General features: G+C 43.7%; 1 protein-coding gene across 1 annotated transcript in view; it reads right to left on the minus strand.

The window, feature by feature from the left end:
- Positions 1–18,399, minus strand: part of CHN2 (chimerin 2) — a 164,422-nt gene extending 146,023 nt beyond the window's left edge. Inside the window, exon 1 of the mRNA XM_050892000.1 lies at positions 18,313–18,399. Within this exon, the coding sequence (XP_050747957.1) occupies positions 18,313–18,361 (49 nt within the window). The 5' untranslated portion in view covers positions 18,362–18,399. The remainder of the gene's footprint in view (positions 1–18,312) is intronic.
- Positions 18,400–20,857: the final 2,458 nt, after the last annotated feature.

The following is a 20,857-nucleotide window of genomic DNA, read 5'->3' on the forward strand; positions in this document are numbered from 1 at the left end:
AGATTTTGGGTGATATGTACTGGGATAAGGAGAGGAGAACCTTGCTAAGCAAATGCTAGAATGAGATTTCTGCTTTTCACTGTCAGCCCTGTTTCTCAAATGGCGCCGGCTGCCAGCTCACAGAAGGACGAGACGAGTGCCAGAGCCGTGCATGGCGGCAGCAAGAGCAGGGACCGGGCGCAGGCAGCAGGCTGGGACACACCCTCTCTCCGCCAGCAACAAGCTGTTCAGTCTGTTCAAGTTGCCTCTTGGATCTTCACCCTGCGACTCCGCTCTAAGTCAGGCTTCATAAACCCTCCCTCTGTTTTCCTACACATCTTCTCCAGCGCTGGGGATTACCACGAGCAAAGTGAAAATGGTGAGCAAGGGTGCAGGGCTTGCTAAAGCGGAGGGGAGCCGCACAAAGCAGGGCAGGTGCACTCCGGAGGAACACACTCCCCAGGGAGATGCCTCAGGAAAGGGAGTAGGTGGGAACACATCATCCCAGTCGAATGAAAGCCTCTGGGGTGGCGCCTCTGCTGCTTCTGGAATAGACCTCCCTAGCCATTAACCGGAACACATTTCAGTATAAGGTTTTCCTTACTCAATTAACATAGAGCCACTGACCTTAAAATCATATTTAAAATATTAATAAACTATAAATAAACAAGCTGAAACCAAGCGAGGACTTTGGCACACACTCTGTACCTGTTCATGTCATGGGCAAACTGCAATGAAGTGGGACCAGCCAAGAAGAGATGCTTCTCAGAGAGGGGTATTTCCAGGCTGTTCGGTCTCTGCATCTTACTCATGCAGCTGAACTATATTCTCTTGCAAGGTCTAAAAATAAATTCACTTTCAGATAAAGCTCAATGTTGTAAAATTCAAAAACACAGAGAAAGGTTCAGAGAGACAGCATGGAAAATATTATATTATCATAAAGAGAGCTCATGTTTGAAGTTTAAAGAAAAAAGTTCACAGAGCGTGTGCTTCTTGCCTGGAACAGGTCAGATCAAGATTAATGGGTGGGTAATGTGACAGCTTTTGAGTACATGTATATGTATATCGACTGTACTATTAAATTTAAACAAACTGCATCATTTTGGTTTAAAGAAAGAATGTCTAATCTCTGTTTCATCTTTTCTGAAAAGTCTTTTACCTTCTTCTATTACAATATTTAAAAATTACTAAACCTGCTCAGTTTTTCTGCCTTTTGAGCAGCAGAGTGTCAGTGATGTCTTATGATGCAGTCCAATTACCCTTACATTTTCTGACTCTCTAAAAAGCTTTTTCATTAAAAACAATACCACAGCTAAGTGACAGGACTTTACTAAGCTTGTTTAGACCACATCAGTCCACCCTTATTAAGACCCTTCATTAACACTTACTGACTCCTCGGCTGGATCTATCAGTCAGCTCTGACAAAGTCATGCAATTTTAGTGCATCTGGAGTGCTCCAGATTCTTCCAGGAAGAAAATTTGCCTACTTTGACTCCAAAAAATATGTGTAGTTGTACAAGTTGTCTTGCTAAACCATCTCAATCCAAATTCCAAACCGCAGTAGCTGAAAACTGAGACCTCACTTCCCAGACTCCTTGCCTGCAAAAGCAGCTTGGCTGGCCCTCGAGCAGCCACAGGTGCCGAAGACAGCAGAGTTACATCTGAAGGGACAGTTTCTGCTAGCTGAAGCCTGATAAAAACAAACAAAACCCAGCTTTGACTGCCTAGATTCTACATTTAGAGTTATTCTTCCTGTCAAGAATGATTATCTGTTCTCTATCTACAATGAACAGACACACGTGCTTACACATTCACACATAGTTTTTACAGTTTGGAAATTTTTAATGGGTTTGTAACTGTAGGTAGTGTTGATACACATACTAGGAAATTTTGACAGGACTGATAAAACCTTCAAAATCTGATTTTTAAGTCACCCTGGAGGATACATTAAATCTTGCTAAAAGGAAGCTAGCTAAATGGGGAAGAAGCTAAGAGAGTTAAACCTTTCCAAGCAGTATGGTAAACAGAGATACCACACTGGAGGCTGAGAGCTAATACATGCCACATAGCAAAAGAAGATTTGAGAAAGTGGAAAAGGAAGCCAGTGGAGCTGAACAGCAGGGTATGAAAGATTATCAGCAGCAAGAAAACGTCCTTCTGGAAGCTGGAGTCGTGTCCAAATCAAGGAAGTAGAAAGACCCATGAGCTACTGCAGGTTAAATAAATAAAAAAAACAAAACCAAAGCAAACTCAAACCACAATAAGGCAACCCAAACAACGGCCTGAGAAATTACTAGCAGAAGACATAAAAATTAACAGCAACCTTTTTTTCACGTCCAAATGCGAAGCCTGCCAGTCTGACCAACAGATGATCAAGGCATAAAAGCAGCACTTACAGGCCATAGCAGAAAATAATGAAGTATTTTGAGCTCTGCATATAAAGAATACGGAGCTTGGAGAAGCTGCCACGTCAGAACATTTCTTTATGAGGGACTGGTTGGATCATCCATTTCAAACGGAGGTTTCAGTGGAAGAGGCTACAGAACAAACATATGAACAATAACAATTTGTACAGATCAGATGATACTTATGAAAGCATTCTTAAGGAACTCATGGATGAAATAGCAGTATGACTAACTGTCTCTTTTAAAACTGCCTCAGTATCAGAGGACTGCAAAATGGCTAACATCATGCCAATTTTATAAAGGGCCCGAAGGGAAAGCCAAAAAATTTCAGGTAGCCTGTCATCTGCACTGAGTAAATTGGTAGAAACTATTAAAAAGAACAATACTAACAGACACATAATATGTTATATTAGGCAAGTCAACACAGCTCTCATAAAAGCTTGTAAATACCATGAATGAAAAAGAAAAGCAAATATTAAGGAACAGAGAACAAAATAAGAACACCCTAATTCCAGTGCAATAAATACAAGATGCATCCATCCCTTGATGACTGTTTTCATTTCTGGTCCATTTTTATAACATTACATGAGGACTGGAAAAGAGTAATAGAAGACAATGCGGATGACCAAAGATACATAGGCTATTCCATACAAGGATTGGCCAAGTACCCTGTGACTCTTCAGGTTGGAAAAGAGTTGTCTGTTGCACTATGATAAAGGGCTCTGTGCCACTTACGATTTCACACATGTATAAAAAAATGAATTTTCACTGTTTCTTCCAATAGAAGAGATAGAGTGTATGAAATGAAACTAGCCAATGACAAGTTCAAAAGCAAGTGAAAAAGGTATCTTTTTGCATAACACATTCAAACTCCGGAGCTCTTTGACACAGGATGTTCCAAGTTTACACGGGTCCACAGAACAACTAACCAAATTCATGAAATAAAATATAAGAATGAAGTATATCTGTTAAACTTAAGAATCCACCTCTTTGTCTCAGGAAGTTCCCAAGCCACGCATTTCTGGATGCCGACAGAATATTCTGCAGTTTACTCTGTGCGTTTGTCCTATTCTTAAACACTCTCCTCAGCATTTGCTGGTGGCCGCAGGTGGGAAGAAGACACGGGGCTGTAGCTGAGCCTGTGGCCAACGCTGTACAGCTCTTCCTATGCAAACGTGCCCTAGCCACTGTTCTGGGTGCCATGCTTTAGCCAGCTGCCCAGCACAGGCAAATATCTTGCAAAATGACCAAGAACAGCGAAAATATAATGGCCACAAAGTCATCTTAGAGGAATATTGTTTGTCCCCCTTCATACTTTTTCAGCTCACCTACCTTCCGCTACATTTATTCTACTATTTCCAAAGGCATGGAAAGCAAAGACCAGCATGAGCAAGGCATTTTGAGAAAGTGATGCTAAGGGTTGGAGGTAGTCTCCTCATACTTGTACTGCTGTAAGGTTTATTTTTATTTTCCTCTTACTAAGGCTGTCCAAAGAAAAATAATCCCTGACAACATAAACTCAACAGTAATACTACAGATTCAGACATTTAGTAGCACGTCTGTTTTGATTCCCATTTGCACTGATGGGAACTTTACACTGCTCTGACAGGTCAACTAGTCCTAAAAGTTAACTTCTCATAGAAAACTTAAAGCCAGCCTCTCCTATGGTGCGACCTGGCTGAATTTCCCCAAGGTTTGATTCCTTAGGATCACAGATTATAAAGACTGGTATGTTTACTAGGCAGAAGGGTGGAGGTTTGGCTGATTTGGGAGGAGCAGTGGGAATGAGATGAAGACAGACTGGCCTAAAATTTGGTTCGGTTTCAAGTAATAACCTCACTACAAAACTCTTTTTTTCTCAGTATTTCAGAAAGCTGGTCCAGGCCTGAAGGCGAGTTTCTCATTCTTTCTTAGAGCTCCCTCAAATGAGAGCTGGCATCTCCCATTACATGGACTGCAGGCTCCAATAAATCACAGGATACAGTAAACTGAGCTGACTACCGAGTCTCACCCGTAAGATCGTATTTCTTTAAGTTTGTCACAACCTGGCAGGTAATCAGAAGGAAAATGCCCTTGCTTATGCGCTTATGGGAGCCTTATATATACAAAAAATCCTGAAATCATTCCTGCTTGACATCACACAATCAGACTCAGTATCTGCAAGCAAGATAAACATATTCATGGGGGGAAAAAAATCTGTTAAAATAAAATATGCAAATGCTTTCAGGCTTGCATGTCGTTGGTACTTCGGAAAGGCTTTGTGCGCCCACGATGTTTCTCCTTTCAAGGGTGGTAGGGGACACGTCCAAATCGTTACCTCAGCAGCTGCTATTCCAAATGGTGCTCAACAGCCCCAGAAATGAACAGCACCAACTTCTTTAAGTATGTAGCAGCGAATAAATCTGTTCTGAAATGTTTACTAGGGAACAGTCTGATCATCAAGGATGGGGAAAGTCAGTATCAGACTAAGTAACTGTCAGAACATAAATCCAGGGTAACACTGTTCACATCATTGACGTTACTTGCAGTTACTTAACCACTTTAAGCGTAAGTCTACCTAACCCCAAGCCTAAGCACAGCAAAGCTTTACTTTAATTTGGAGGGAGAGAGTACATACGAGAAAGGAGGAAAAAACAAGAAGAAATCTATCTAAATTCTACTGAGACAAAGCATGTCCTAAACTGGTTTTATAATGAGAACCAAAAACATATAAGACAAATTTGTGACACACTATTATATAAAAAAAAAAATAAGGTAAACTATACTAAGGGGAAAAAAAAGTCCTAAATACATCCCTTGCATGGGCCAAAGCTCCCAATGAGGTCCAAGGGGGGACGTCAATTCATTCTCTAATGAATTGAGAATGTTTCCTGAAAAATCTTCTATTTTTACTCCATGTTGATTTTAATTTTAGTCCCTGGTAGTAGCTGAGTGGTTCCATTTTTCTGCCCAATTTCTTCCCAGTTATGAAACAGGTGCTGTGAGGATTAGTTAAGTATTTACAGAATGATGCAAAAAGATTTTTTTTTAAAATCCTGCTATTACTAAGCTCTTTATTATATATTATAGTATATCCAGTACTTCTGAAGTTAACATACTTACAAACCCCAGACAGTGATGGAGTTTCTTTCTATAAAACATCCTGTTCAGACCAATTTGTGTACACTTATGTTTTCTAGACGCTCTGGATGCTTTCAATCAATACACTACTGCCAGGAGTCAGTGTGCAGTTTTCGAAAGCAGCTTAAGAGGTGAAGCTGAAAGCCTTTTCCTGTAAAGTGAAAGTAAATTACACGACTCAATTACACTTACAATCATTTTATATTGAGTTTTTTCTTCTTTAATTTTCAAGAAGTCTGTTTTGATAAGCTTATTATGCATATTGATAGGACGGATCAATTATTTTACAAAATCAACCTGAACCAGACTCCCCCTCATTTTCACCATTTCGGCTACAGGACTTGCCAATAACTGTGAATAATATAAATTTTAAATTACACTCTTCAGTGAATATATTTATTCCTGTCATATCTGAGCAAGAGGAAGCAACTGCAATACCAAGTGATGACACGTACTCATCAAACCAAAAGAGATCAAAGGATCTGAAACAAATACAACGCAGAAAAGGTTTTCACGAGCCAAAGCCCTCTGCAGCAATTCTTTGAAGACAATGTGCCACCTCCTTCTTAGTTAACAGAATTAAAGAAGAAACAGCTCGTGGGGGGCGGGGGGTAAATTCCTGCTATTTTCCTAAACATTCTCGTTCCTGTTATTTTCTTAAACATACACACACATTTTGATACATGTAATTAATAATAGCGTGCCAGTTCTTCACTATTTTGACTGTAGTTTACACACACTATCCTCATGCTTCTAGCATTCTTCAAGTTGCAAGATTTTTGGGCCCCAAACTGTCTTTTATTCTATATTTATACAGCTACCAACCTCCCTGTGGCCTTTTCACACAATCTCTATATAAATGTATGTCAGCATAAATGAAACAACAGTAATTATAATATCCTGTTCAACAACATTCAGCAAAGTAGACCTCCAATCCTGACTGCACCTCTTACGTGCATGATATGAACGCTTCTAACAAATAATGACCTGTTCTGTTTAGCAGTTTTACTCTGAAATGAATCATCTTTATCTTCACCTCGTTTTATCCTTTTGTAGTTTAACCATCATGTGATCAGCTCCTGTGCTAAACAACACAAAACTAAATAAAAGAAGAAAAAAAAACTTGAAAATGGCAGGTTCAGGTTTAAGTTTCTGATGTCAAAAATGCACTATGTCTCTGAAAAAAGGGAGCAACAAGCTTTCAAGAATATATCGAGCAGAAAGGAAAAAGAAAAGAGACGCTTAGCGTTACTCGACAAATGAGTATAATTAATGCTATATTTCCACACCTTTCAAGTCAATGATCTACATTACTATAACTTCACTGAATAGTGTTCAGGAATAGCTGTTCCAGAATAACTATTCTATAATATTTGCATGTCTGAACATTTTTTTTTCATTATAGCTCTTAAGACTTTTTTTGAAATAATTTTTATGTGCCAACAAGCCCATATACAGCCTGTACACATCTGCCAAATTTTGTAGTTCTAGAAGAAATCACACAATATGTGTTGATTTCTTAAGTTCCCAGTGCTTAAAGATTTACTGTTACAGTAATCATTAAAAATAATACACTCAACTCTTTGGTTTTGCACTTAAACTTCATTTTTTCAGGTTTATTTTTAAAATCAATGGTATAAGGCAATGTAATGGATTTGGGAGGAGAATTTCTTGTTTTTTCTTTCTTGAAGCTTATTGAATGAACTAATCCATCACTTCTGAAAGGAAATAAAACTGTTTAGCAATGCGCAATAGCACTACCCAGCAATGCTACCCAACAGCATGCCCAGAAAACCTCTTTGGTTTATGTTCACAATACTTTTTCAAATTGCGGGAGAAATCACTCAAACTGCAATAAGGAAAGCCACCACAGTGGTCACTCCAGGCGCTGCGTTGATGGAAATGCAGCTCTTGGAGAGTTCCATAAAAACCCAAAACCTCCCATCCTAGAAAACACAGTGTATCATGTGTGTACCTAAAATGCTACCGCAGCATAGGATGCTTCTTCACTTTGACAGTCAACTGTTGGTTCAATCGGAGGAAAAAAGGTTATTACCTAATTTTTCACGGCCAGCGACTTATGCTTTCAGGTATGCCTTAGAGCTCCCCTGCTTGTGTGCTCACCCAGAAACACCAGATAAGGCCTGAACTCAACATACAACGTTTTGTATCAGACCTAAGGCTTTTCTCTCCCATGTGCTTAGACGTACTCATCTACGACCAAAATGACCAGAGGTCCTACATTAAAAACCTGTAAAATTCTCCCTCTGTTAAATAACGTGGTCTGATACAGCAACCTGCTCTGTAAAGAGAGTTCAGCATCCTGTATTCTTCTCTCTATACAACCTAAATAAAAACATCTCTTTTTCTTGTCTACAAAATTTCATAAATTCTCACCAATGTGACATCTACTTACCTCCATCCTCCAGTTCACCTGTTTTATTTCTCAATGGTTTACCGATTTAATGCTGGTTTTAGTGTCATAATGGAAGAGAAGAAAAAAGCACGCCTGTCAATCACTATTTCCACAGCTTTAATTTGTCTCCCAGCCTCAAGCGCTCACTCAGGAGTGATGAAGTTTCATCCACGACAGCCAGTTCTATTTAAGTCCTTATTTACTGTTATTCTCTAAACTTAAGCAAAATTTCCAACATACACTGATCTGTTAGACACAAATGAGCATGAGGAAGCTTAGAATTGAATGTCTTTCCATTTGTATTAAGACATCAAAGGGTTCAGTACTCTTTCAGTAAATAAGTTCATCAACACGAAACAATCTAACTACATGCTTCAGATTGCAAAATAAAACAAATACACAGCTATCACAGCATGATGCTAAAAGCTGTCCGTCATTTTGGTTTGCCTGGCAGGAGATCAGGAGTTATGGAGAGTATGCTCTCTCAAGAAGCAGGTATTTATACAAATTATGTATAATTTAAGTCTTGTACATAATCCTTGGAAACTCATCACCAATGAATTGACATGTTCTATATATATATGATGTAAATGCACTGAATATTAAATATGTTATATACCAGTAGTTGGAGGAGGGGAGGTTCACTATGTAGCCTACGATAATTTGCCCCATCATAACAGCAGATGCTGCTTTAATGGAAACTGCATAAAAATACTCAGATAAGCAACTAACCAGTCCTGCAAGCTGCTGATTTACTACCTCAGTGCAGTGGGAACAGAAGGTACCAAGCAGCTTGAAGGGTCAGGACTTAATACCTTGTGCTCATAAAGGGTTTTTCATTTAAAAAACAAAATCTTTTACAAATAATTAATTCAGCTTTGTGACACTTCTGTGCACTACAGAAATTTGATTGCAACATTCAGGGGTTTTGTAAAGCCCTAAATCTTGAAACTTTGAGGAACCTTATATGAAAAACTCTGCTCTAGCTCTTAAAAGTTCATTAATTGCTAGCCTTAATATTGGAATCAAAAAGAATGAAATGTGATCCAGCTGGGTCATACATTCATAAAGCAAAGGAGAAGAAGGAAAAAGCTTTTCAATCAAAGGAAGAAGGAGGGTTTGAGACAAATCTATATACTGTTCCATATAGCACACTATTAATAAGATTTTCCTATCAGGTCTCCTTGCAGCATAGGGGTGGGTTTTGGTATTGTTTTTAATGTCAACATCCCATATTACAAACCCACCTCAAATTTTTCCTCTCTTTTAGGAGCTCTTGGCTGTAGAAAGCAGGACCTAGAAGTCACGGCATGCTGACTCAGCAGTAACTCTACTGGCTATATACATAAGAACAGCAACGACAGGTCAGATCGGTAGATTATCTCCCACAGTGACTATCAGTGGATACCTAAAGATGCGTAAAACGATACAGCAGGCATACAGTGTATATATTTCACCAGTTTCCCAGCCTACACACAGGTCAGGGACTTTAGACAGAGGTGATATCGTTGTGTTTAACAGCAGTGGATGGATCTTTCTCCTGTAAAGTTATCTAAATGTGCTAACAGCCCATGTCAGCCACTAGCATCCCTAATTTGCCATGCCAAAGAGGTCCACAGTTTATATATGTCTCTGTGCTAGGAAGTACCTAACCCTGAACTCCTAACCAGGATAGGATAGGGTTCACTATTAAGCTACACATGCTCACACACAATGTAACTGCTTCAAAATGGGAGATACAAGGGCTGGCACTGTCTGTGGGGCCACAGCACTGTATAATATGCAGAAATAGTACAGTGCTACATGCACACAAAGGTAGGGTTCAACCACACAAAAAAACATACAACTGCCTTTAACAGCAACCACATAGATGCCTTGGAAAAGCTGAAAATGGAGGATCTGTCTGGGTCTCTCACTATCCCCTCATCCTCTCCTCTTTCCTTTGGGGCACTCTGATCTAGTTTATTGGGGAATTAAGGTGGAATCAGTGCAGCTTCACGCAGTAGAAAAATATTACAACAGATACTCCATGTCTTTTGACAGCAAACTTAATGCTGAAAGAGCTGTCGGACTTCTTTTGCTTTTGAACACAGCACAGGCCCTCTGGCACGTTGTACATTGCTGGAGCAGAAGAACCACCTTCTCCCAGGAACTTCTGCCTGCCTTTGCAGTGGCTGTGCCCAGTATGCCTGTACATGATATGTGCTTGCCATTTTTCTTCCTTGCCATAACACAAAGCCAAACATTTAACCAATTGATCTGTCAAGATAAGACAAATTTTTAGCAATTAAACATCTGCTCAACAAGCTGAACCTCATTTACAAACTGAGGTCTCCATCTCTTCTAACATTCAGTTTTCTTCTTTGATGAAATAAAAAGCGTAACACCACAAATGCACTTCATAACATGTTGGTTTTTTTAAAAGCTACAAGCAATGTTTAAGCAGCCAACAAGAAGGTGAGAAGGAAGGAGAGGAATAGCTACGTGACAAGCTTGTACAAAGAAATTGAGAAATGTGACTTGACACACAGGTCGCAGCAGGTGACACGTGATTTACTGATAATAAGAAAGGGCCCACCTAGTACTTTCTACACTGTCAGTAATAATACCATACCGGAGACACCTTGTCTTGGGGGAATCGGACTGCCTGATAAAGATATACTCAGAATAGATGTCTTATTTACTGAACTAATTCTTCTGTGATGACCTTGATCAATAATACCAGAAGCAAGGCGTGCGACACTTGCGCATTCTTCTGAATTTTAAAAACCCTTTAACCTCTCCTTACCTTACCAAACACATCAGCCTGTGCTGTCAAGTTTCAGCCTATTCATCGGCAAACTTCAAAGCATGTTAATGTTACAAGGACACTATTGCAACATCAGTTTCCTTCTACCAGGATAGACTCACCCTCCAGCCCTGGGATTTGGATTATTGCTGAGTAAAACAGGGTGATGAAACTATTATTGCTGAATTGTGCATGATTCATAGGTGGTAATAACCACCTCCAAATGTAAAATTCAAATTTACATTCTTATAATCAAAGGTCAGAAAAAGACAGCAAGAATGGGTCATTACTCATAGCAGTTAAAACTATACATTTACACTAGCTACTGTATATAATTCTTAGATGAACTGTGACTACACCTGTAAAGAATGTGATATATACAGAATTACAGATTTATAGCTTCTTGTATAAATCCTGCTACATTTCCCTGCAACAAAAGCTTTTTCATGCAATATTAATGTGCCATTCCTTAACACACAGTTCTCCAAATATTTAATCTCCTAAGTATCTCCTCCTTTTGTAGAAGAGAAGAACAAGTGACAACAGACTGGCTCCCCAGCATGGGAACACCTTCTGCCAGCACTCCGTGTTGCAAACAAGGCAAATCCAGCCACTGTTGCCCTTTAGCCAAAGGTATGTATATAAACAAAGCAACTTTAAAAAAAAAAACATTTCTTTGTCTAAAATACCAGGTTTAAGACTTACCTATGCACCATAATAGCCAAATTATTATCATCTGAAACATGTAAAACATTATGGGCATGGGCATACAAGACGACTGTGTATAATACTCACTAATGTAAAATATTCCTGCCTACAATCACTCAGCATTTGGCATATCCAAGCCTCCTTAGAACCATCAAACAGAAGGCAAGAACTCGTCAATTGAACTGGTATCCAAAAAGGTCATCATCATGACAGCATGAAAGACTGTTTGTCTGATCCTCCACATATGTCTTTGAGACAAGCAGATCCATAAGAAGAATAAGACTTTTGCTTTACAGAGTACCAATATAAGCTAAATTGTGAAGCAGACATGCATTGTACCAGTTTCCAGGCTATTTTATTCTCAGTAATCACAGCCTACACGTTCAGTAACTAACTGTTGAACCAATCACTACATCAGAATGGGGTACTTTGGCATTTTTCCCTTTTGAATTTTTATTATTTTTAATAAGAATGTTGAGTTCTTTATAATCCTCAAATACAAAAGACTTCAGCTTTAATTTAGAGCAAGAACACCCTGGCCAGCAGAAGCTTGGCATGAGGAACAGAAATAAAAAGAACTCTTATTGCCCTTTTAAAAATCAAAAGTAGCACCTTATCAGCATAATGGCAGCATTATTTAAATAGCTTTCATGTGCCATTTTCACAACACTATTTCTATTAAATAATTGAGAATAAACATCTATTTTCATTTACTCATCTTTTTCCCAATTAGAATCTCGCTGAATCTGTGTACAATAGTAATTTCATTTCTTCTCACTTGCTTGCATCTTAATTAATATCAGCCTATGTTGACTTTCATTTTTACAATATATCTGCCTATTTCACATCATAGCACCTTCATGACCCCCAGAGAGTCATGAGCCTTTAATATTTTATTTTGACCTTGTTAAGTTACTGGAACCATCAAAGATTTTTCTTCTTCCCTCAGTAAGCGGTTTTTTTATCCTTCTCAAAATGCAGAGTGTGTGTGAAAACACGTAGTTGAGAACTATGCTACCTTTAAACAACGTATGTCTGTTCATTTATTTAAAAAAACCAATTTGTTGCCTTTCAATTTATTACAAGAATTAGTTTATGAACCATAAACTTCATTATTAATTAAATGAGGATCACTGCTTAAATGATACTTAAAGGCCTTTTCCCCTGAGCTTCAGGACAGAAAAACAGTTTTCAATTTTCAATTAAAAAAAAAAATTCATCAATAATTGGTGATTTTAAAAGAATTTATAGTGGTGGTCTTCTACATAAGCATCTGAGTTTACAAAAGCAGGGGGTTTGTGGGGAGAAGCAGTATCTTTTATTAGAGCAGCGGACACAGCTGAAAAGTAAATATACCCCAACAAGACACACAAGCCCTTCTCTAGGCCTGTAGCAGGAAGCTTGCCTATGTGTTTCAACTCCATCATCTGGTCTAATAACAGGTATTACTTGAAATGCGCACAGCACATGAAGAAGTATCATTTCAGATGGGAAGCAGAAGGTGCAGAGCTATCCCTTCAGCCTGACACCTGCAAATTTATCTTTGGAGCTCACAGAAAACACAAAATACTGGGTACACTGGCACATACATTTACGTGTTTGCCTTGGGTCTTCATCCAAATTCTCCCAGTGTTACCACTCTCACAGCACAGGCTCAGACTCAGGCAAAGGTTTTGGCACAGTCGAAGTCCTGCTTGCTGGAGGAGAAAGCCTGATTACACACTATCATTTAGCAGACTCGTATTTGCATTTACCTTCAGTGTGGTCCCTCACCTGATAGATAGCCCAAGCTATCTAACCCATCCACCCATTACAGGGAGGCTATCCGGCAGAATACTTTTCAAGCCGAGCTCAAAGCCTTAAAGGCAGCTGGGATTTACAGCCACTTCATACTAGCTTTGGACAGCACAACTGCGCAGAGGCTGAGATGTCTGACACCTAGGAATACCGCTGCATGGAGCCTAGCTGGGAAGCATGCTGGATTTTTTGATCCTTAGACAAGCAGAGCAGACACAGCCACAAAGGTCTCTTCACTCAGGATTGTATTTACATTCCAACAAGCAGAGCCTCAAGTTCATCAGTTGTGTACAATCAGTATTTGGCTACTGGGTGGAGGAAACTGGAGGCAGCTGGTGACAAAGTGGCAGAGGTAAATTGCTTGCCAGGAAAAAGCTGTAAAGTTTCAACAACAACAACAAAAGTTTAAAAAAAAGAAAGATCAGAATGAGTGAGAATAAGAGTCAATACTAAGACGGGGAGCGGCAAGGGAATATGTCTATTTTAAGGAGAAAGCAGCATGAAGGAGAGCATAGAAACATGTACAGACCTCTTTAGAGGATAGGAGAGAAAGAAAAGATGCTGCTTGTGGTTGAATCAGCACTTCGTCTAGGGAGAAGAACAAAATTTAGGGGCTTGCAAGGAATACAGCTAATAGATCACCTGGGCATGTGCTATAGAAGAGATTACAGGAAAGTAAAGTGGAATTCCCAGTGGAAGTAATTATAATTTCAGCACTTCATATGCTGTGCAGATTTACCCAAGGTCCAAAGAAGAATACTTAATTTAACTGCTTATCATGCCCACCTTCTTCCCTCAGCACAGTATACCTCTTTCTCCCCTAGCCACCTTCAAACATGACTGTTGGTAGTCAGAGCAGCTTAAGTTCTGTCACCAAAAGCAGAGCGCTATATCTGAAGAAATACAATACAAATACCCATGGCTCTCCTGTAGATTTTGTTACCGGTGAGTGCTAGCTTACTGAAAAAAATCCTTCATAGGCTCCTGTCAGATGGGGCCTGTGACAAGTACCTAATATTATTGAACCTATAATTAGCAGCCTCACAGTGGCTGTTGAGATGAGTACAGAGACTGCAGACACAAGCTCTGAAGGAGGGACAGGTTCTCTAGCCGTGAAAGGAAAGGAGCAACAGACTCCTAAGTACAAATACTTGCTTTACCATTAGTTGATAGCTGAAGTCATAGCTCTCCGTGCATGTTAGCTCCCCATCTGTACAACAGCTACAGCTAACCACCCTGCCACGTCACTGTGCCGGTAGTGCTTATAAATGACCGCTCCAGGACAGAACCAAATTCTGGTCTTTAATGTAGACACAAGTTCAAGTGAAGACTATAAATCCCACTTGCACATTTACAGAAACATAAGTGGGCAAGCAGAATATCTACACCATAAAATTCTTGGGCAGCTTCCTCACGTTAAATATATTTGAACTGTTTAACATTTTTTCTCATTGACATGAATTGGCAGGAATTGAAACAGAAATGTTACATCGCAAATGGTCACTCGCAGTAACACATTCTCAGGCTTCTGCAGTCAGCATTCACGAGCAGACTTTTTCCCCCCCTGGACCTAACGTGACTACTTTGTTCCTACAATACATCTGTGCTCACCTGTAAAGAAGAGTAGAGATGGACACTGTCTAAGGAAGGAGAACTATCTGTATTTTAAGAAAGGTGGGTAAGAGAGAGAAGAAATCATCCCTTTAAAGAAGTGAATGAAAATTCCCATCTGCCACTCAAACTCTAATTTCCACTACTACCACTCAGTCAATAAACCTTTTTACTCCTTGTAAGACGGATTCTAGCTAACCCTTGCCTTTCCATACAGGCAATAGAGGCTAACCAAACTCTTGATGTGAATAGAAGAAACCTGGAGATGCTCTGTACCACACTGTGTTCAGATGGGCCAGAATCTCGCTATCAACCAGTTCACCTTGTACTCATGCATATGCAGGTCAGCTATTACCCCCAGAAGTTCTTAAAATAAACAAGTCACCTATAATTTCTCAAGTATCATGTCCTAGTGCTCAAACCTAACCACATATTGGGATGTTACAGACACTAATTTAAAGATAGAAGCAAGGCAGATCTTCTGTTGTTACCTCAAAACAACAGCAAACCCTAACAGTGGTCTCAAACTCAAATTATTTATATGGTCTCAAGATGAACAGTTTTATTTCTTCTCAGAATGTTTGTATATGAGCATATTTTAAAAAAACCCTAAAAATAAAAGACATGCTTTGCTGAAGCTAAAAATGCATTTGCAAATATGGTAATTGTTCCGAGATTATTTCAAGATCTGAAAGGATTATACAAGCAATGCTTTAATGTGGCTTCAGAAGTTCCCTATGAGATGGACAAACACTAAACTGCTCTTAAAGATGGGAAAAAGATCCAACAACACATTACACAGCTTGATCAAGGCCAAGCATCAAGGCCAAGCATCAAGGCTAAGCTATCAAGTCAATGGCAGAGCTGAGTCCTGCAGCATGGTATTCTGCTATCAACCACAAACTTCACTTCCTTTTTCCATTAGTAAAATGTATTGTGATACTGTAACTTTCCCTCTTCTGTGGAACAGAAATAATTACACTATTTGGAAGTCTTCATATTGGTAACTTAAACATACATATAAATTTTACCAAATTAAAATTAAAAGCAAGACTGTTTGGTTAGATTATGTAAACAATATGCTCTAAGACTTGCTGAGTTCTGAGAACTGAAACCACAGACAGCCAAAACACAGCTGCACACAGTCAGATACGGTGTGTCTGCTAATATTGGAAACTTTATCATGCTGCAGCAAATTTAACTTCTGATTAGTATGTGCACAGAAGAAATATAGACTGAATGCACTGGAACAAAGAAAAACCACTCCAAGGTTATAAGTTATGAAAGCCAAGGGCACTCAGTTATTTTATGAAGCACTTGACAATATTTATTAGTTGTACTACTGTGGCATCTAAGAGCCCCAAGCATGGGCCAAGGCTCAGCTGTGCTAAACCCTCCAAAAATACAAAACAAAAGATAACCCATAAACTGCTGTAGGCTGTAGCTAAGGGCTTCATACAAAGCAGGGTACTGTCAAGTGCCGAAACCCTGACTTCTAAGCATGTACATCTGAAGCCCAGAGCTCAGTTCCTCAGCTAGGTGTTAAGTTTGGTGATAGATTCACCTGCTGAGCGGGAGGCCACCGGGAATAAGCTGATATCAACTGCTCAGACCAAGGATGTGCCTGAACTCCCACTCTTCCCTGCAGTTCAGGCATTTGAACCAAGACTGCAAGGGAGACACATCTGTCAATTTGGGAGACAGATCCTGGAGCCTAGATTCAGTAAAGCCAGAGGGGATTCAGAGGTATGCACTCAGCACCCTTTCTCAGAAGCTGGAACAGTATGCAAGAAGGATCTTGAGATTTGTGGAGCGAGGAAGCTACACGTGCAGGGGACATGCTTCTGCAGCTTAACGGTTAGAGCACCAAGGAAGAGAGTCCCAGGTTCCAGTCCAGGCTTTCAGGATTGTTTCTGGTTTTATCACATAACTTGAATGTAAAAATATACAAATGATCCATAAAATAAAAATCACATTGACCAAACGAGTACCTTAACTAACAAGCTATTGAGCTGAGTTGACTGTTGCTTGTTTTCATTCTGGTCTTGCGACTCTTGCATCGCGAACGTGAACACAAGGCAGAATTTCTCGTGCCTACTTCTCTCAGGTGCTTTCTAGTTAAGGCAATCAGGGCTTGCAATGTTTGTGTTTTTTATTAAAAGATCTGGAATAAATATTTATTTTTAGGACCCAGTTCTTTCTTTGGATCTGGCTGTAAGTGTCGCAAGCTGGAACCGTGACATGGAGTAAGTTGTGTAAGTCATATACACCATCTCTAAAAAAACCACAGCTGCTCATTGCCTTTTAAATTTATTTATATTTTTCTACAATTGTACTGATAGTCAAAGGAGCTTGTCTACTTTTCACAGTACATATTGCTATGTTTAAGAAGTGCTCTTACAAATTCTCAATCTGGCACCTCAAAACACTGAGTCACAAGTCCCTTGAACCCCAAAGTTGTTCATCCTTCTATTTACTCCTTCAGCCCACTAAAATGCCAGGATATTACTCTCTGCCAATTTCTCATAACTTAAATATTAAAAATACTGCCCGTGAGCTAAGAAGCAGGCAGTGGTACTATTATATCACTGCTTTCAATTTCAGGCTGCCTCACTCAGAAATGCACCGTAACTTTTCTGTCTTCCTACAGCCCTGCAGCAGAGCCAGCCCTCCCCGTCAGAGGGGCAGCAAGCCGCCCCACACCACCTCCCACCCCAGCACCCCTAAAACCCAGAGCAAGCACAAGCTCCTCGGACCCGCCCACGGCCCCCGCGGCCGAAACCCTCGGGCGGTTTTTCACCTGGAGCATTTTTTTATCCGGATCGGGAATTGAATCGCTCCCAGTAATGTAGAAGTACGCAAAACGCCGTGTGTACCACGACGCCCACCAAGGGGCAGGTCTGACAGTCTCCGACCAGCGGGGCACCCCCGCCCGGCCCGCACAGGACCCGCGCAAGGACCCGCGCAGCACGCCGCGCCGAGGTGCGATGCGTGGCCGGTCCTGCCCCGCGGGGACCGCGGCAGAGGACGCCCGTCAGCAGGGCGAGGTAGTCTCTGAATACCCTCGGCCACCCAGACCCCGGGGCGGGGGCTCCCGGTAACATGCTGGCCCCAGAGGTGCGGGGGGCCGCGGGCGCGCCCCTTCCCGAGGCGGGAGGCATGCTGCTCTCCCGGCGAGGGAGCCGGGCGCGGGGCTCCCCTCGCCCCCGCCCCACACAAAGGCACGGCGGGGCGGCGAGCCGGGCCCCGCCGCGCCTCCCCCGTCCCGGCTCCCCGCCTCGGCGCCGCCTGAGGGACAGCCGGCCGCGGGCAGGGGCATCGCCGCGCCCCGGGGGAGAGCCCGCGCGGGGCTCGGGGACCTCCGCGGCGGCTGCCGGCGGGGCCGGGAGCGCTCGGGGCGGGCGGGACGGCGAGGCGCTCTGCAGACAGGTAGCTCCCTGCTAAAATGGAGGGAGGGGAGAAATGCGGCGCTCGCCGGAGAAACTTACCGGAGGAAACCGACGAGCCGGACAAACTGGAGTTACTGGATGCGGCCATGGTCCCTCCTCCTCGCCCCTTAGCTGCGAGCCCCGCGTCGGCCCCCGCTGCTGTCCGGCCGCCGCTGCCGCCAGCCCATCGCAAAGTGCCGGAGCCGCGCCGCGCCGAGCCGCCGCCGCAGCCCGCGCTCGGCTCCCCGCGCCGCCGGGGAGCGGGTGGCGGCGGCGCCCCGCCGAGGCGCTGCCGGCCGCTCTCCGGGGCTGGGCGAAGCCGCTCGGCAGGTCAGGGGAAGGGCCCCGCGGCGCTTCCAGTGCCTCTCTCCGCCTGGGGAGCAGGGCTTACCTTGTGACGGGGACGGGAAAGCCGCCCTGCCAGCGCCTTCCCTCGCCTCCTCCCTTCCCTTCCCGTCCCTTCCCTTCCCCGCCTCCTCGCGGGCAGCGCTGACAGCCCGCCGGGGAGACCCGCCGCCGCCCGCCGCAGCTCCCCTCACGCACACAAAGGAAGCGGCGGCGCTGCCGGCCGGGCTGCCGGCCCTGGCTGAGCGGGCAGGGTGGGTCCCGCGCGGGCGAGCCCCGGCGGCGCGGCAGCCCCGCCGAGCGGCGGCCAAGCCCCTTTCCGGCCGCCGCCGCCGCCTGGCACGGGGCTGGCGGCGAGCGCGGCTCCTGCCATGTGCCGGCGCCCGGCCCGCCCGGCCCGGCGGGGCGGCAGAGCCTGTTGAGCGCCTCGGCCCGGCGCCCCCCTCGGCGGTGCCGCAGTGTAGGCTCTGCGCTCCCGCGGGCGCGGCGCCCCGCCGCCCCCCGGCCCTGCCGGCGCTCGCCCCCCCCGGGCCCCCGCAGACCCCCCGGCTACCGCGCAGCTACGGCTGGAGCGGGGCTGCGCACCTGGGGCAGGGCTTCGCCCCCCGCCGCCCTTTGTCCGCCTCCTTCCTCCGCAGGTTGCCCTCCGTTCCCGCGGCTCTCCTCCTCCCGCCTGGCACGCTCCCACCCTCACTTTTCTTCCCTTTTATTTATTTTTTTGTTTTCCTCCCTCCTGGCATCCGTTTTCTTAAAAAAACGGGCCAACACCGACACCGGGCTCTCCCTGCCAGGTGCGCAGCTGAAGCCGCGGGCGCTGCAGGGTCCCGGCCCGGCCACAGTTGGGGGCCTGCCCCCCCCAGCCCCGCAGCGATCCCGGGCCCGGCGGCTCTGGGGGGACATGGGGGCAGCCGCGGGGCCGGCTGCCAGCCGCTCAAAGGGGGCACGGCGGGTCTGTGGCAGACCAGCCTGGGCCGCTTGCCCTGCGTCTTAATGGGCAAGTGGGAAAGAGGAAGAGCCAAGAAAGCATCACTTAGAGGCTTCCTCCTGTTGACTGCCCTTCGTGTTTCCTTCGCAGTGCTTTATCGCCAGCCAAAGCTTCCGTCTCATTTTATAAAATGAGGGCGAGAAGGCTGCAGGAAGGTGGTCAGCTGCCATACGGTTGTCAGAAGCCGAGTGGCATGGCAAAGTCTTGCTGGCACGGGATCTGTAAGAAGCCTACAACGCATTTGCCTTGATGATGATTTATGAAAGCCTTCCATGTTTCGTAACAGAGAGTCTGTAACACAAAGTTACTTCGGGACGAGCGAGGAAGCGCATTAAAGTTTCTTTGGCAAACTAAGCCTTACCCACCCAGCTACACAGAGTCTCAAACGAGCGTGCAAACCGCCTGCCCTCTCTGCAACCGGCACCCAGCGGCACCCAGCCGCTTCCCTTTCTCCAAGAGCCAAAATACAACGCGGGCTCCCCAGACCCTGCAGTCGGATCCCGTTTTTTTAACTCGGGAAAACAGGTACCGAGACCCCCTCTAGCGGCAGAGACACCAGTAGCAGCGAGCCCCGCAGCCGCGGCCAGCGGGGCCCCCCGGTCCCACACCCCCCGTGGGATTCCTGCCGGCAGCTTTAGGGACGCGGCTGAGGCCAACTTGCTTTTCCAGGTTTTATTTTGTAATGACGGCTTGCTCCGTATGAGAAGGAACGAGCTTTAAACCAAGCTTTAGCACGAACTCTTACTAATCTGTAAATTGCCACGTGACGGACATAAAAAACAGGACAGGCGTGTCACTGCTTTTTGGCCTTTGGCCAAATATTTCATGTCACGGATTTTAAAGGTTGAGTGCTGAGGACAAAATGAGAAAGGCAGAAAGTTCTTTTATGTTCTAGATTAGGTCATAAAACCAGGCTGATACCTGGGATGTAGGAAAATACTGTAGTAACATGGTAAATGTCAAGATTGTAATAGTAAATTTTCCACTTGCAGAGTACGTGATGTGTTGAAGTGGTATTCGCTTGTCTCCTACATGTTTGTTTTTTCTGCTCCTCCTGCTATATCTTTCTTTCTAGTATTTTTTTCCTTGTAGTCTGTTATACGTCTTCATTTTTCCCTCCATAATCTAGCGCTGTCTTGTCCTCACATCTCTCCAGCAACTGTCGGAAACCTGTCTCATCTGATCGGTGAAATACGATGGTGTTAACAACACTGGCAGAATCTGCAGGGAAAGAGGTGAATAACCTAAAAGAGAGAAAAACCCCTCACTCTGCTG

The sequence above is a fragment of the Gymnogyps californianus genome, chromosome 2, assembly GCF_018139145.2.
Source record: "Gymnogyps californianus isolate 813 chromosome 2, ASM1813914v2, whole genome shotgun sequence".
NCBI lineage: Eukaryota > Metazoa > Chordata > Aves > Accipitriformes > Cathartidae > Gymnogyps > Gymnogyps californianus.